This window comes from Equus quagga, chromosome 5, assembly GCF_021613505.1.
Source record: "Equus quagga isolate Etosha38 chromosome 5, UCLA_HA_Equagga_1.0, whole genome shotgun sequence".
In the NCBI taxonomy this organism is placed as follows: Eukaryota; Metazoa; Chordata; class Mammalia; order Perissodactyla; family Equidae; genus Equus; species Equus quagga.
The window spans coordinates 118,225,149-118,239,187 of NC_060271.1; the positions used below are offsets into that span (position 1 = coordinate 118,225,149).

Sequence of the window (14,039 nt, forward strand, 5' to 3'; positions counted from 1 at the left end):
GCCTGGAGGGTGTCAAAACAAGTTGAGGTACAGCCCAGGCCCAGGCAACAGGGCGGGATGGCTAGCCCCAGTCAGCAGCTGGGGATGTACAGGGCCTTCCTGAACTGACTAGAGACCTAGGCTTTAGAGGGACATGGCACATACCTTGAGCGTTATGAATAGCACCATGAGTTACTAAAGGAATTTGTGAAAATCTATCTGTATCAATTGCTGATATGAGGCTGTTTGATCAATGACTGAAGGAGAAACTTAAGGAAGTATCTAGACGGCCTCTCAAACTCCCTATCAAGACTTTTTTTTCAGTGTGACAGACCCCATTTGAATAAGTGAGGGAAAGTTATGAATCCTCTTCTCAAAAATTGCACAATTAACACTCACCAAATATTGTCCATAATTTTAGGAGTTCCACGAACTTCTGAAACGCATGTACTCCATGTTAAGTATTGCTGTCACCTGTTTCTCCTCCCAAGAGGCAGCCCGACTCTCAGTTCTATTTTAGAATATAGTAAGTGTAGCGGATTGGAAACAGCTTCTGGAAGCCGGTGGATTGGGGAGATCAGTCGGTGTTACTAGGCATCCTTCTTACTTTGCAAAGTATAAAGACGTGGATAATGCGACGGGAGATACCACATTCTGGATATTTCAGGAGGCTGTTATGGACACTACAAAAAATGGTTTCTGACCACTCACACAGCTGAATCATTCAGCAAATATTTACTGGGCGCCTGATACGTACAGGGACTGTGCCAGGGACTGAGCTCACCAAGATAAAAAAGACACCATTCGTGTCCTTGATGAGACGATTCACATGCAAAAGCGTGAATGTGAATGCAGTTATTGGCCGCTTTAGGAAAAGGTCACCTAAGTTTGAGAGGCCTTCTGGGGAGACGGAAAGGGCCCTGAGGTGGCAATTTGATTTTCAGTTTCTCCACATCCTAGACTCGTAAGCTTGGCAAGTCCACTCAATCTCAAATTACCTCATCTATCGTGTGCGGTTAACAAGCAGACGAAAATGGTTGCGAATCTTCATAAACATAACCTTTGTCAAAATGAACCTGGACAAATGAAAAAACACAAGTACGAGGCTTATTGAAAGCGGCACTTGGGAGGGTTGCCCCTTGAGTGAAGAGCCCGGCTCTTCCAAGTCTCTATAGCCACCGCGGCGCCTAGCACGCGGTCAGAATCCGCTCAATAAGCCTTCCGGGATGGATCAAGTTCCGCTTCCGCAGGCAGATTTTCGCAGCGGGCTAGCGCTCTGGGACGCCTGACGCAGGCTGGCGCCAGACCTCTCTCAAGCGCATGCTCCGAGGAGGGGCGGAGAGCGGAAGTGCGGGGGTGTGGCGAGGCGCCGCGGCCCGCCGGCTTCCTCGCCCTACAGACTCGCGCGGGAGGCGGGGACGCGCGCGCGCTCGTTCGCGCGGCCGGCTGCGTACAGTAGTGACGGCCGCGCGGGAGCGGTCACGTGACCGTAGCGGCTGCCTGTACAGTAAGGACCCAATATGGCAGCGGCGGTAGCAGTGGCAACGGCAGCAGGAGGACCGGCCGCCCCATAGACCCCCCCGCGCACTACCCCCGTCGCTTCCTCTGTTTGGGTGCTCCTCCGGCCTGACTTCCCCTTTCTCCCACCTTTCCCAGCACCGCGGGAAAAGCAGCGCAGGGCAGAGCAGGCAGGGAGGGCGGCCGGAGCCCGGACACGGGAGCCTCCCAGTCAGTTCAAGACCCGACATGAGGGAAAAGGGCCGTAGGAAGAAGGGCAGGACCTGGGCGGAGGCCGCCAAGACGGTAAGGGGGAGGGAGCGAAGGGGAAGGCCGGGAGGATTTCGTCCCCTCGCCGCCCGCCGGTCGCAGGGGAAGGGAGGTCATTGGCCCAGCGACCCGGCTGAGGGGGCACAGAACCGCGCGGAGAGGGCGGCGGTTGGTGTCGGGCTTGTGATCCCTGTGGGAATGGAGGCGCCCAGCGGAAGAGGGTCGCCGCAGGGCTGCGGCTTCTCCCTGCGTCTGCGACGAGTCCCCTTGGTGTTTCGAAGCTGCCTGTTGGGGTCACGTCGCTCTCCCCCCCACTCTGTGGGAGCCCCCGCCCCGCTACGGGGAAGTGTGTTGTGCTTGCACAGTAACCGGTTCTTCTCCCTTGTGCGGCTGAAGAGCCCCCATTGGATGCAGATAGGAAAAGGCTTGTGCGTGCACCCAGCCCCGGAAAGACGAGGGGAGCGCTGGAGCTGGGTAGAATTTACCCGCTAGAGCCGCCTTGTCGCCTGACCCCGGGGCCCTCTGCTAGGCTGGGCTCCCAGAGGCGACGTGAGGTCACGAGGCTCTTGTTTTTGTTTGCTGCTGGAGCTGAAAGTGCAGGAGGTGTTTAGAAACGAAGTAACAGGTGGGACTTGTAGAATTTTTTTTTTTCTGTTTCCGTAGAGACCTTCTCTGAACAAGGCAGCAATGCATGGTGGGACGTGTAGTTTCCCCGGCCTTGACTTTTCCGTAGCTAAAGTGACCCTGGCCTCACGAAGTTGTAACTAGTGGGGGAAAAACCATCTCTTTCTTTTTAATTTTGTTATAACGAAATTGAGAGGTGGATTTTTAAAAACGGACTGTTTAGGGTTAGTGAGAACTTGCTGTATTTTGTGAAAAAATTAGAAGTGTGTATGTATGTAGAAATGAGACGTTAGGAGAAAGTGAGGTTCATTCCGTCTTTGAGGGTGCAGCAGAAAAGTAATAGGACATAAAACAGCAGCATTTTAGTGTTGGGAAGTGAGGAGGCGTGTAGGCATTATCTTTAATAGTGAATCTTGTCAGTAATATTCGTACAACATGGACAACCCTTCTATATGAACCTTTATTATACGTTGTATGGTTTATTTTTTAAATGAGATTTTTATGGATATAAAAGTAATAAATGTTCACCGTGGGAAAATTTGGAAAATTATAGAAATGTGTAAAGAAGAAAATAATAAAGCACGTGTTTCACCCCCTCGGAGCTGTTACCATTTTAGTATCTTACCATCCAGTCTTTTTTAATTTATTTTCCAAAATCTGGGTCCTACTGTTTATTCACTCTTGTGCATTTGTGTTGTAAACTTTGTGCATTTGTTTTGTAAACTTTATGCATTAAGGGGGTTGATGAGTCTTAAACTCCTGTGTCGGTTTTATTTGGAAATGTGAAAAAGTGAATAAATAATAGCACGTTTTCTTTATTAAGTGTTTTCACTGACAGTGTATCTTCATAATTGTGACTGCTGGTCGTTTTCTTCTAAAAGGTAAAACTCTTCAAATAATTTTTTGGGGTAGGGAATTTTGCTCCTTCACAGCAGACTATTTTGCTTTCTTCTGCTTGATAAATACCTCAAGACTGCTTCCTTTTATTCAAATAAGGGTGGTAAATTTTAATTATAGGTAGGCAGACCCCAACTCTAATTATGTTAATTAATTTTAAGTCTCTAGGCTCTTAAGAGTACTTTTGGAATTATGATCTCGGGGTAAAATAATCTTTGGGAGATTATGCAAATAGGAGAAATATGTCTACATCTACTATTTAGATTTCCTATAATAAATTAGTATATTTTCTCATTCATAGTAAACATTCATGCCTTAGCTAGCTATGTGAAAAAAAGTATTTAAAAGATGGGAAGACTAGTTTGGGTTCTGAGTGAGTTCCTGAATTGATCAGTCTATTAGTGTCTTGGTATTTTTGTTTGATTCTGACAAACGTATAAGGCCTCAGTCTAAGTAAAAATGAATTTTAGAAAGAGAATGGTGACGCTAAAACTTTTTTTCTGGTAGCCAAAATCTAGAAAACACTCTACTCTTTTTCATTTATCATCTATAAAGTGAGGCATTAAACTAAATCTGTGTTCAAAGATTTCTGTTTGTAGGAGGAATAGATAGAAGTAAATGTAGATGGCATAGACAAAAGCACATCTTTAATATTTCAGGCTGCAGAATGAGATCAGAAAATTAGTGATTTGACAAATGGAAGTAACTTTGATCTAAATTAAGAAATGGTGCGTATATTTATTTATAAGATCAAGAGGACTAGGAGAATTAAGTCTTAAACCTACTTCATAGGCATTGAGGTCAAATGTTTTAGGAGCACAGTTCCAGCAAGGAAATAATAAAATTATTTACGAATACGGGTAATATCTGCTCCTTATTCCTTGTGTTCTTGGTACCTGCATTTTAGAGCTATCCTATTAAATTGGGGTTGTATTCCTATTAAAATGGGATTGTATTCCTGACCAATACTATAGCAACAGATAAGTAAAATTATTCAATCAGTTATATACATATGTATACATGTATGTATATATACATATATAATATGGGGTTTGTGCAGGTACGTGTGAGAGCTACACGATTGATGTAAAGTTGCTATGAACATTCTGAAAAAGCAAAATTATGATTCATAATTATTGTATAGTAGTAAAATTATGCCCAAAGGCTGATTAAATGTAGAGTGTAGACAGATTCCAATAACTAGGGACACCAGAGAGAGGGATAATGGAGTTGAGATTCAGCTGAACTTGAAAGTTCATTCACTTGCACTGGACTGTGTCCTTACTGATTGTATATTTGTCCTGTGTAAGTACGCTAGATATAAAAAGCATTATTCAAGTATTTAGTTAACAGTCTCACATGTTTTAAGTTGTAAGGGTGGCAATGATGATGGTAATGAAATGATTTGGATGAGACATCTGGAGTATAGAGTTTGGTGCAATTTAAATAGAAAAATTTGTAGTAAGCCAGAGATATTGAGAACCATTACATTGACTTTAGAACTATCTTCAAAATTATGCTCATTCTTAAAAAAAAAAAAAGACATTGTATTATCTAAATATTTGATGACATCTCTGAGGAATTTAACCGTTTCTGCAAAATAGAGCTTTCAAAATAGTATAATCTTTTTGATCCTGTTTTCTTTTTGACCTTACCCTTGTTACCCATCACAACTAGGGAAGCATTAAAAGGGAGAAATGCCCTAAAAGGATAAGTTTGTTGTAACCGTAGGTGGAAGGGACAGAGGGGCAGACCTTAGAGATTGTACGCTAGAGGAGCCTTTGGGCACCTATTGGGAGTTAAGTGGTCAAAGTAGGAGAAGTGAAGTGTCGGTATTAGAGATGAGGAGCACAGCAGTCTATATTGTAGATCCTTAGCATGTGATTTGTAGACTGAAGAAAAAGTGGCTTTTTTATCTTTGGAGGCTATCTGTATAGGCTTCACTTGGTGGTTAATATTATTTTGAATATGTGTGGCATTTTTTTTTTTTTTTTGAGGAAGATTAGCCCTGAGCTAACATCTGTTGCCAATCCTCCTCTTTTTGCTGAGGAAGATTGGCCCTGAGCTAACATCCATGCCCACCTTCCTCTACTTTACATGTGGGATGCCTACCACAGCATGGTTTGCCAAGCGGTGCTGTGTCTGCACCCCAGATCAGAACCGGCGAACCCTGGGCCACCGAAGCGGAACATGGGCACTTAACCGCTGTGCCACCGGGCTGGCCCCTACATGGCTTTTTATTTTTGTTATTTACTTAAAGTCATTTAACTTTGGGGAACAAGATGGTAGTTAGAAAATTTCTATTAAAGGAGTAATAGTCATAGGCTAATTACTTTTATGTAGGAAGTATAGAAAATGGAAAATAATTACTTAAAAATATAATGATAAAAAGATGTAATGATTAAAAAGATGTGTAGAAAAAATTTTAACAAAATGCACTTCAGAAAAAGCAGACCTATTATCTTAGAAATTTTCAGTACTCTTAATCTTTACCATGAGTAACTTTTTTCAAGGCTAGGAGTACGGCCAGGCCTGATTATGTCACCTTGGATATATATTAACCAGGCCAGAGCCTTTTAAGTCTGTATTTGTATTATATTTGTAGTTGTATTGTAGTCTTTAGGGGAGAATATGCATCTTGGACAAATGTATTAAACAAATGTGTTGTTTTTATAATATAGACTGTAGACAGTAAAAACTGGGCAAAATCTTTCTGGTTTGTGGAATACATAAAAAAATAGAGTGAGAAATCATTGTAAGGGGCATGGGTTGAAAATTGAGAAACTACTCTGGTCCATAATTTCGAAACACTAACTGCATATTTATGTTTATTTTTTTATTTCAGCTTTATTGAGGTATAATTGACATAAAATCGTAAGATATTTGATATCCTTGTGAAATTGCTATCTGCAGGTGTGGTTGTGCTAGGTGATTCAGTGTAACACTCTTTGCTTGAGTGATCTTCCTTCTTGCCATAATATTGAAGCAAAGTTCCCATGTTTTGCTTCTTGAATTTTGTATTATTATTTTCAGTTCATCCTTCCTTTTGTCTTGTTGTATGGTCCTGTATTGAAAACCCACAAGCCTCCTAACTTGTTGAAGGAAAAAAAAAAACAAAATCTGTTTTGAACACATAAGTTAAAAATTTCTGGGAAAGGTGCTCCTGCTGCATGTCCTTAGAGTTCTGACAGGGGTGCAGAAAATAACGTCAGGCTTGCGGAAGTCCTTGCTGTTTCCTCATCCACAGAATCCATTGACTCTTAAAAGGCTGTGCAATTTTGCTGTCAGTGAAAGGGCATTGTGTTTTCACTACAAAAGCTATCTGGAAGGAGGCCGGTGTGTGGAAGATCTAACTGCAGGGAACTGATCAGTAAGGTTGGTTAAAACCTGTTATCTTTGCCCTTTTTACAGAAATCTTTTGAATGCCCCTCTAGTTCTGTTTTCTTTCTTCTTGTATTTCAGAGGCCATCCTCATAGTTGATAGCATTGTGCAATTTAGTATTTTTAATGCAGTTTGATTTATCATGTTTTTAGTGTTGTTTTAAAAGGTTAGTGAATATACTAAATTTTAGAATTCTTTAAATATGGTAAAAACAATAGTATTACTTTAAATAGTTTCTATTAAAGTAGCATAGGCTCATTATTTAAAAAAAAACAAGTAGAACAGAAGTCTGTAAAGAGTTAATCTTTGATGAGTCACTATACTGAAAACAGGGATTAAGTGAAAGTCTGCGTACTGAAATATTGAAAATATTTTAGAGTTGCCATACTGAACTTAACTATAGTTGATAGTTTGAGTATAGCCTTCTAGACTTTTAACCTTGTATGTGGAAATATGCATAAACATCTATACCTATATATATTTTATATACAGTTCTGCAACTTGCTTTCTTTATGAATGTTGTGGACGCCTTTTAATGCCATTACTTATGTATCTTTCTCATTTTTTTTTTTTTTTGAGGAAGATTAGCCCTGAGCTAACATCTACCGCCAATCCTCCTCTTTTTTGCTGAGGAAGACTGGCCCTGAGGTAACATCAGTGCCCATCTTCCTCTACTTTATATGTGGGATGCCTGACGCAGCATGGCTTGACAAAGCGGTGGGTAGGTCTGCATCCAGGATCTGAACTGGTGAACCCCAAGCCGCCGAAGCAGAATGTGTGAACTTAACCACTGTGCCACTGGGCTGGCCTCTCCCTTATTCTTTTTAATGGCTTCTAAATATTCCATTGTTTTTGACTGTATCCTTGATTATTTGACATGTAAGTTATTTATAGTTTGCTTCCTTTGTAACAAGAACTTCAGTGTATATATCTGGATATGTATGTTTGTTTGCGTGTATGTCATGTGTATGTGTGTGTGTGTATTTGTGTGAATGGAATAGTTAAGTTAAACAGTTTGTAAACTTGAGTTTGTGCTAATTTATATTCCTCTCCAAAATTTTGAAGGTTCCTGTTATTTTTCTACTTTTCTCTGTAATCCAAGGAATATATCAGTCTTTACTCTGCCATTTTGATATGTTAGTAAAGCATTTCTTTTGTTGTTTTGTTCAATAGAATTTGATGGAAATGTTCTATATCTGTGCTGTCCAGTACAGTAGCCACTAGTCAGATGTGGCCATTGAGCACTTGAAATGTGGGTAGTGTGACTAAGGAACTGAATTTTGAATTTTGTTTAATTTTAAGTAATTTAAGTTTAAATAGCTTCATTTGTCTAGCGGCTACTGTTATTGGACAGGGCAGGTGTAAAGTAACTTCCTATGCTTATTGACTATTTGTATATTTTTCAGTAAACTTGTCTGTTCAGGCCGTTTTCCTTTTTTTTTGTGCTTCCTAGTCTTTTTTATACTAATTTCTTTTTTTTTTTAACGATTTTATTTTTCCTTTTTCTCCCAAAGACGCCCAGTCCATAGTTGTGTAGTTTTAGTTGTGGGTCCCTCTAGTGGTGGCATGTGGGATGCCGCTCAGCATGGCCTGATGAGCGGTGCCATGTCCGCGCCCAGGATTCGAACCCGTGAAACCCTGGGCTGCCGCAGTGGAGCGCATGAACTTAACCACCTGGCCACGGGGCCAGCCCCTATGCTAATTTCTAAGAGTCCTTTGTAGGTTAAGGTAACTAGCCCTTTGTGATAGGTGTTACAGATCTGTTTCCCGTTTTTGTCTTTTGACTTGATTATGCAGTTTTTTTTTTTGCTGCCCAGCCATTTTTGATGTTAACATCAACAAATTTATTAATCTTTACCTTTTATGCTTTTCTAGGTTTTGAATCGTATTAAGAAAAACTTTCCTCACTCAAAGATTATAAATTGAGTGCTTTTGAAAAATGTTTAGCCCTGAAGGCATATCTTCCCTAAATAAAACGCATATTTTATTATGGACGAGTAAGAGGAAACTCAGTTTGTATATTAGTTAAGACTGTTCCTTGAAGGCAGAGACTTTTCTTTTAAATGTTTCTACCTGCTGAGCTTAACTCACTTTCTTGCACATGAGTGCTAAATCTTCTTTTTTCACCTTTTTTTATTGGAAGTAAAAGAGAAGACACTGTTCTCATTTTCAAGAGCGCACTATTTGGATAAAGTTAGTCAACTGTATTTAAGTATTGTTTGCCATGGAAGACTGGCTGAGTATCTCTCTCTTGTTTGTGAAAAAAAATTGTTCTAAGACACGCCCAGGGTATTTGTTTCCAAAGACCCTTTTAAGTTACCTTTAGACATTGGGAAATTTCTGTGATAATTCTTATTTCTGGACTTGCTTGACAAAACTAAAATTGGTTAGTGGTAAATACACAAGTTCTTAGTTCTGGGCATCAGGGGACACTGTAAACCTTAGTTGTAGTGTCTTCTGAGTAATTTGATCCATCTTTTGGTAAAAATTACCTTGTGAAAGACTTTCGTTTGACAATTCTTTGGCTACTGACATTTAGCAGTTGATACCATGTTTAGAATGGACTTTCATTGGAGTTCACAGCTTGGGATGGCCCAAATCATTTGAATCTTTAACTCACTGATGTCTGAATTATTCACTAGCTGGTTTAGCCATATTCAGTTTCAAATAAAGTGCTTAATGATGTTAGTAACTTATTTGTATATAGGAACATAAAAATTTAAATGTATTGCTATTGATTTATAGAAATTAGTTTCGTATATGATTTGAGTGGTTCTCCCAAGTCTTTTCAGTTTAAATGGATGGTACCCATGAAATAGTTTAATGTGTTTGGAAGGGTTTTCTCTTTTATATTGTGTGTTCGTGTGTGTGCACAAAGATGTAAAAAAGAGCTGGATTATAAGATAAAGATAATAGAAAAACAGTTTTCATATATATCATTAATCACCCATGAAAGACGTAATGGAGAAAATAGGACTATTTTTAATAGCAACTTGGGAATAACCTTAACAATCTGGATTTGATCTTGGCTCTACCATTTATTGTGTCAGTTTGGACAAGTTATTTAAACCAGTGGTCGAACGTTAAAGTGTACAAGAATCATCTGGGGAACTTGTTCTAATGCAGATTTTTATTCACTAGGTCTGCATCGTAGCCAGAGGGTCTGCGTTTGTAAGCAGTTCCCAGATGGTGCTGGCGCTTTGGTCTAAGGACCACGTTTGGAGTTGTAGGGTTTTATACTATCTAAGCTTTCTCGATTTCCCAAACTTTAAAATAGAGATAATAATAGAACTTACCATTTGGGGTGTTAGGTGACTAGGTGAGAATGTATGAAAACTTCTGTGTACAATGCTTAGTATGTTGTAAACACTGTTAGTTAATATTACTTAAAAATGAATAAATGTAGATCATTTTATGTTTCTGAGTGGGAAAACTATTGTAAAGATGTTATTTCTTAGCAAAGAAGTGTAGAGGTTTGAGACAGTTCTAATGAAAAGCCTTTTAACCTCAGGGCCTGTGTTTGCCACTGCTTCCCAGAGCCGGTGTGGAATCACACAGAGACCTAAACTAGCTATGAACAAGTTTGGGAACCCACTGAAAGATCCATCTCCTGTTTCAGGAGATTCTACACAAAATCCCATTCTCTTGACTAATACTTTGTGAACTGCCTGTGGAGAAGGCCATTTGGCAAGGAATGGCAGGCAGCCTGTACAAGATGAGTGACTCCTGGCCAAGAGCCAGCAAGAAAATAGAAAGGGACCAAAACCTGCCAACAGGGAAGCTTGGTAGTAAGCTTGGGAAAGAACCCCAAGCCTCAGATGAATTCACAGTCCCACCTGACACTTCGATTTCAGCCTGTTGAGACCCAAAGCAGAAGACCCAGTTGACCCATGCCCAGAATCTTGGCAACACAGAAACTGTAAGAATGGAGCTGCAATACACATTTGTGGGCAGATTTTCCTTTCAACGTAAGTTTTCATTTCTCTAGGGTAAATACCCAGGAGTGGAATTGCTGGGTAATATATGTAAGTATGTGTTTAACTTTAAGAAACTGTTTTTCAGAGTGGCTATATCATTTCACATTCCCACCAGTAACATTATGAAATCCAGTTGCTCTTCATCCTTGCTAGCTTTTGGTATTGTTAACATTTTTTATTTTAGTCATTCTAATAGGTGTGTAGTGGTATATCATTGTGATTTTAATTTCTCTATGGTTTATGTTGTTGAGCGTCTTTTTTTTGGTGAGGAAGATTATCCCTGAGCTTACATCTGTGCCAGTTTTTCTCTATTTTATATGTGGGATGCTGCCACAGCATGGCTTGGTGAGTGGTGTGTAGGTCTGCGCCCAGGATCCGAACCCAGGAACCCTGGGCCGCCAAAGTAGAGCATGCAGACTTAACCACTATGCCACTGGGCCAGCTCCATATGTTGCTGAGCATCTTTTTATGTGCTTATTTGCCATCTATGTATCCTCTTTGATGAAGTCTCTTCAAGTCTTTTGCCCACTGTTTAACCAGGTTGTTTTTTTTGCTGTTGAGCTTTGAGAATTCTTTATATATTCTGGATGCAAGTACTTTGCTGGATATGTGATTTGCAGATACTCTTTTTCCTAATTATAGGGGAAAGCAGTCAGTCAGTCATCATTAAGTATATCAGCTGTAGGTTATTTGTGAATACCTATTATCAGGTTGAGGAGGTTCCCTTTTATTTTCTAGTTTGCTGAGAGTTTTTGTCATGAATGGGTGTTGGATTTTGTCAAATGCCTTTTCTGAATCAACTGATATGCTCATTTACTTTTACTTTTTAGACTGTTAATATGGTGGATGACATTGATTTTCAAATTTTGAATTGGCCTTACGTTCTGGAGAAAAACAGCCTCACTTGGTTGTGGTGTATTATACTTTTTATATGTTGCTGGCTTTGCTAATATTTTGTTGAGGGCATTTACAGTTGCATTCGTGACAGATGTTAATCTGTAGTTTTCTTGTAACGTGTATGTCTGGGTTTTGGTATCAGGGTAATGCTGGTGTTGTGAAAATGAATTGGGAAGTCTTCTTTCCTGAGAGAGATTACAGTTGATTCTCGTTATTTGTGGAGTCCAATATCTGTGAATTCACCTACTTGCTAAAATTTACGCTTACCCCCAAAATCAGTACTCATGACGCTTTTGCAGTCATTCATGGACATGTGCAGAGTGGCAAAAAATTTGAGTCACCCAATGTACACATTTCCACCTGAGGTCAAACAAGGTGAGGTTCTGCCTTCTCATTTCAAGCTCTCATAGTGAAAATGTGTCTTTTTTGTGGTCTGTTTAGTACCATGGTTTTTGCATTTTTTGTGCTTTTTCTTGGTGCTCTCACTGTTTAATATGACCCCGAAGTATACTGCTGAAGTGCTGTCTAGTATTCTTAAGTGCAGGAAAGCTGTGACATGCCTTATGGAGAAAATAATTGTATTAAATAAGCTTTGTTTAGGCGTGAGTTATAGTGCTGTTGGCCATGAGTTCAAGGTTAATAAATCAATAATAGGTATTTAAAAAGATGGCTTTTAACAGAAACATACATAAAAACAAGGTTATGTATTAATTAGTTGACAGAAATGTGTCTGGAGGCTTGCAGGAACTTAACTCTGTATTTCCTCTAGGAACAGTGGTTCAGTATTTGCTAATTTAGTGCTATGGTGCCTTAAAGAACATGGCTACCATGAATAGTGAGAACTGACTGTATGTAGAACTGGCGTTATTTCTTTAAATGTTTGATAGAATTCACCAGTGAAACCTTCTGGGCCTGGAGATTTCTTTTGCAGAATTTTTAAACTATGAATTCACTTTCTTGTATAGTGATATAACTATTCAGATTATCTGTGTCCTCTTGGGTAAGTTTTAGTAGTTTGTGGGTTTCCAGGAATTGGTCTATTTCATTTAAGTCATTGATTTTATGTTTGTAGAGTTTTTTGTGGTATTCCCTTACTGTTTGCAGAATCTGTAGTGATATCCCCTCTTTATTCCTGATATTGGTAATTTGTGTCTTTTCTCTTTTTTTGTTTGTCTCTCTTGTTAGAAGTTTATCAATTTTATTGATCTGTTGAAAGAACTAGCTTTTGTTTTCATTAATTTTTCTGTTTTCAATTTCTTGATATTTATTCTTTGTTATTATTAGCAATCACTCCCTCTTCTCACCTTCTCCAAGCCTGTGGTAACCACTAATCTACTTTCTGTATCTGTGGATTTGCCTATTCTGGATGGTTCATATGAATGGAATCATACAATATGTGGCCTTTTGTCTGGCTTCTTTCACCTAGCATCATAATTATTATTATTTTTTGATGAGGAAGATTGGCTCTGAGCTGACATCTGTTGCCAGTCTTCCTCTTTTTGCTTGAGGAAGATTGTTGCTGAGCTAACATCTGTGCCAGTCTTCCTCTATTTTGCATGTAGTACACCACCACAGCATGGCTTGATGAGTGGTGTGTAGATCCGCACCCAGGATCCAAACCTGCGAACCCTGGGCTGCTAAAGTGCAGTGCATGAACCTAACCACTACACCACCGGGCTGGCCCCTAGCATAATGTTTTTAAAGTTCATTCATATTGTAGCATGTATCCTTCTTATGGCTGAATAATATTCCATTGTATGGGGATACCTCTTATTTATCTATTCATCAGTTGGATATTTGGGTTGTTTCCACTTTTTGGCTATTATGAATAATGCTGCCATGAACATTTCATGTACAACTTTTTGTATCAACGTGTGTTTTTAATTCTTTTTGGTGTATATCTTGGAGTGGAATTGCTAGTTCATAATGTTAATTCTATGATTAACTTTTTGAGGAATTGCCAAACTGTTTGCCATATTGGTTGTACTGTTTTACATTCCTACCAACAGTGTTTGAAGGTTTTAATTTCTCCACATCTTTGCCAATACTTGTTTTCCTTTTTTGTTTTTTTAAATGATCATAGCCATTCTAGTGGGTGTGAACTGGTATCTCACTGTGGTTTTGATTTGTATTTTCCTAATGAATAATTATATTATTCATGTGATTTTTTAAAAAGATACTTTAAAAAGCATCTTTTCATGTGCTTACTGACCATTTGTGTATCTTCTTTGGAGAAATGTCTGTTCATATCCTTTCCCCATTTTTTAATTGGAGTATTTGTCATTTGTTGGTTTATAAGAGTTCCTTATGTATACTTTGTATAAGTGTCTCCTTAGATACATCATTTGCAGATATTTTCTTCATTCTGTGGGTTGTTCTTTCACTTTCTTGATGTGTCCTTTGGTGTACAAAATTTTTTTTTTTTTTTTTTAAAGATTGGCACTTGAGCTAACAACCATTGCCAATCTTTTTCTTTTTTTCTGCTTTATCTCCCCAAACCCCCCCGTACATAGTTG

At 39.3% G+C, this 14,039-nt stretch overlaps 1 protein-coding gene across 2 annotated transcripts in view; it reads left to right on the plus strand.

Annotated features, from left to right (window-relative positions):
* The first annotated feature begins 1,398 nt into the window (after positions 1-1,398).
* ASXL2 (ASXL transcriptional regulator 2) overlaps positions 1,399-14,039 on the plus strand; it is a 162,483-nt gene continuing 149,842 nt past the window's right edge. For both annotated transcript variants that reach the window (XM_046663135.1, XM_046663136.1), the window contains exon 1: positions 1,399-1,782. In XM_046663135.1, the coding sequence (XP_046519091.1) occupies positions 1,726-1,782 (57 nt within the window). In that variant the 5' untranslated portion in view covers positions 1,399-1,725. The remainder of the gene's footprint in view (positions 1,783-14,039) is intronic.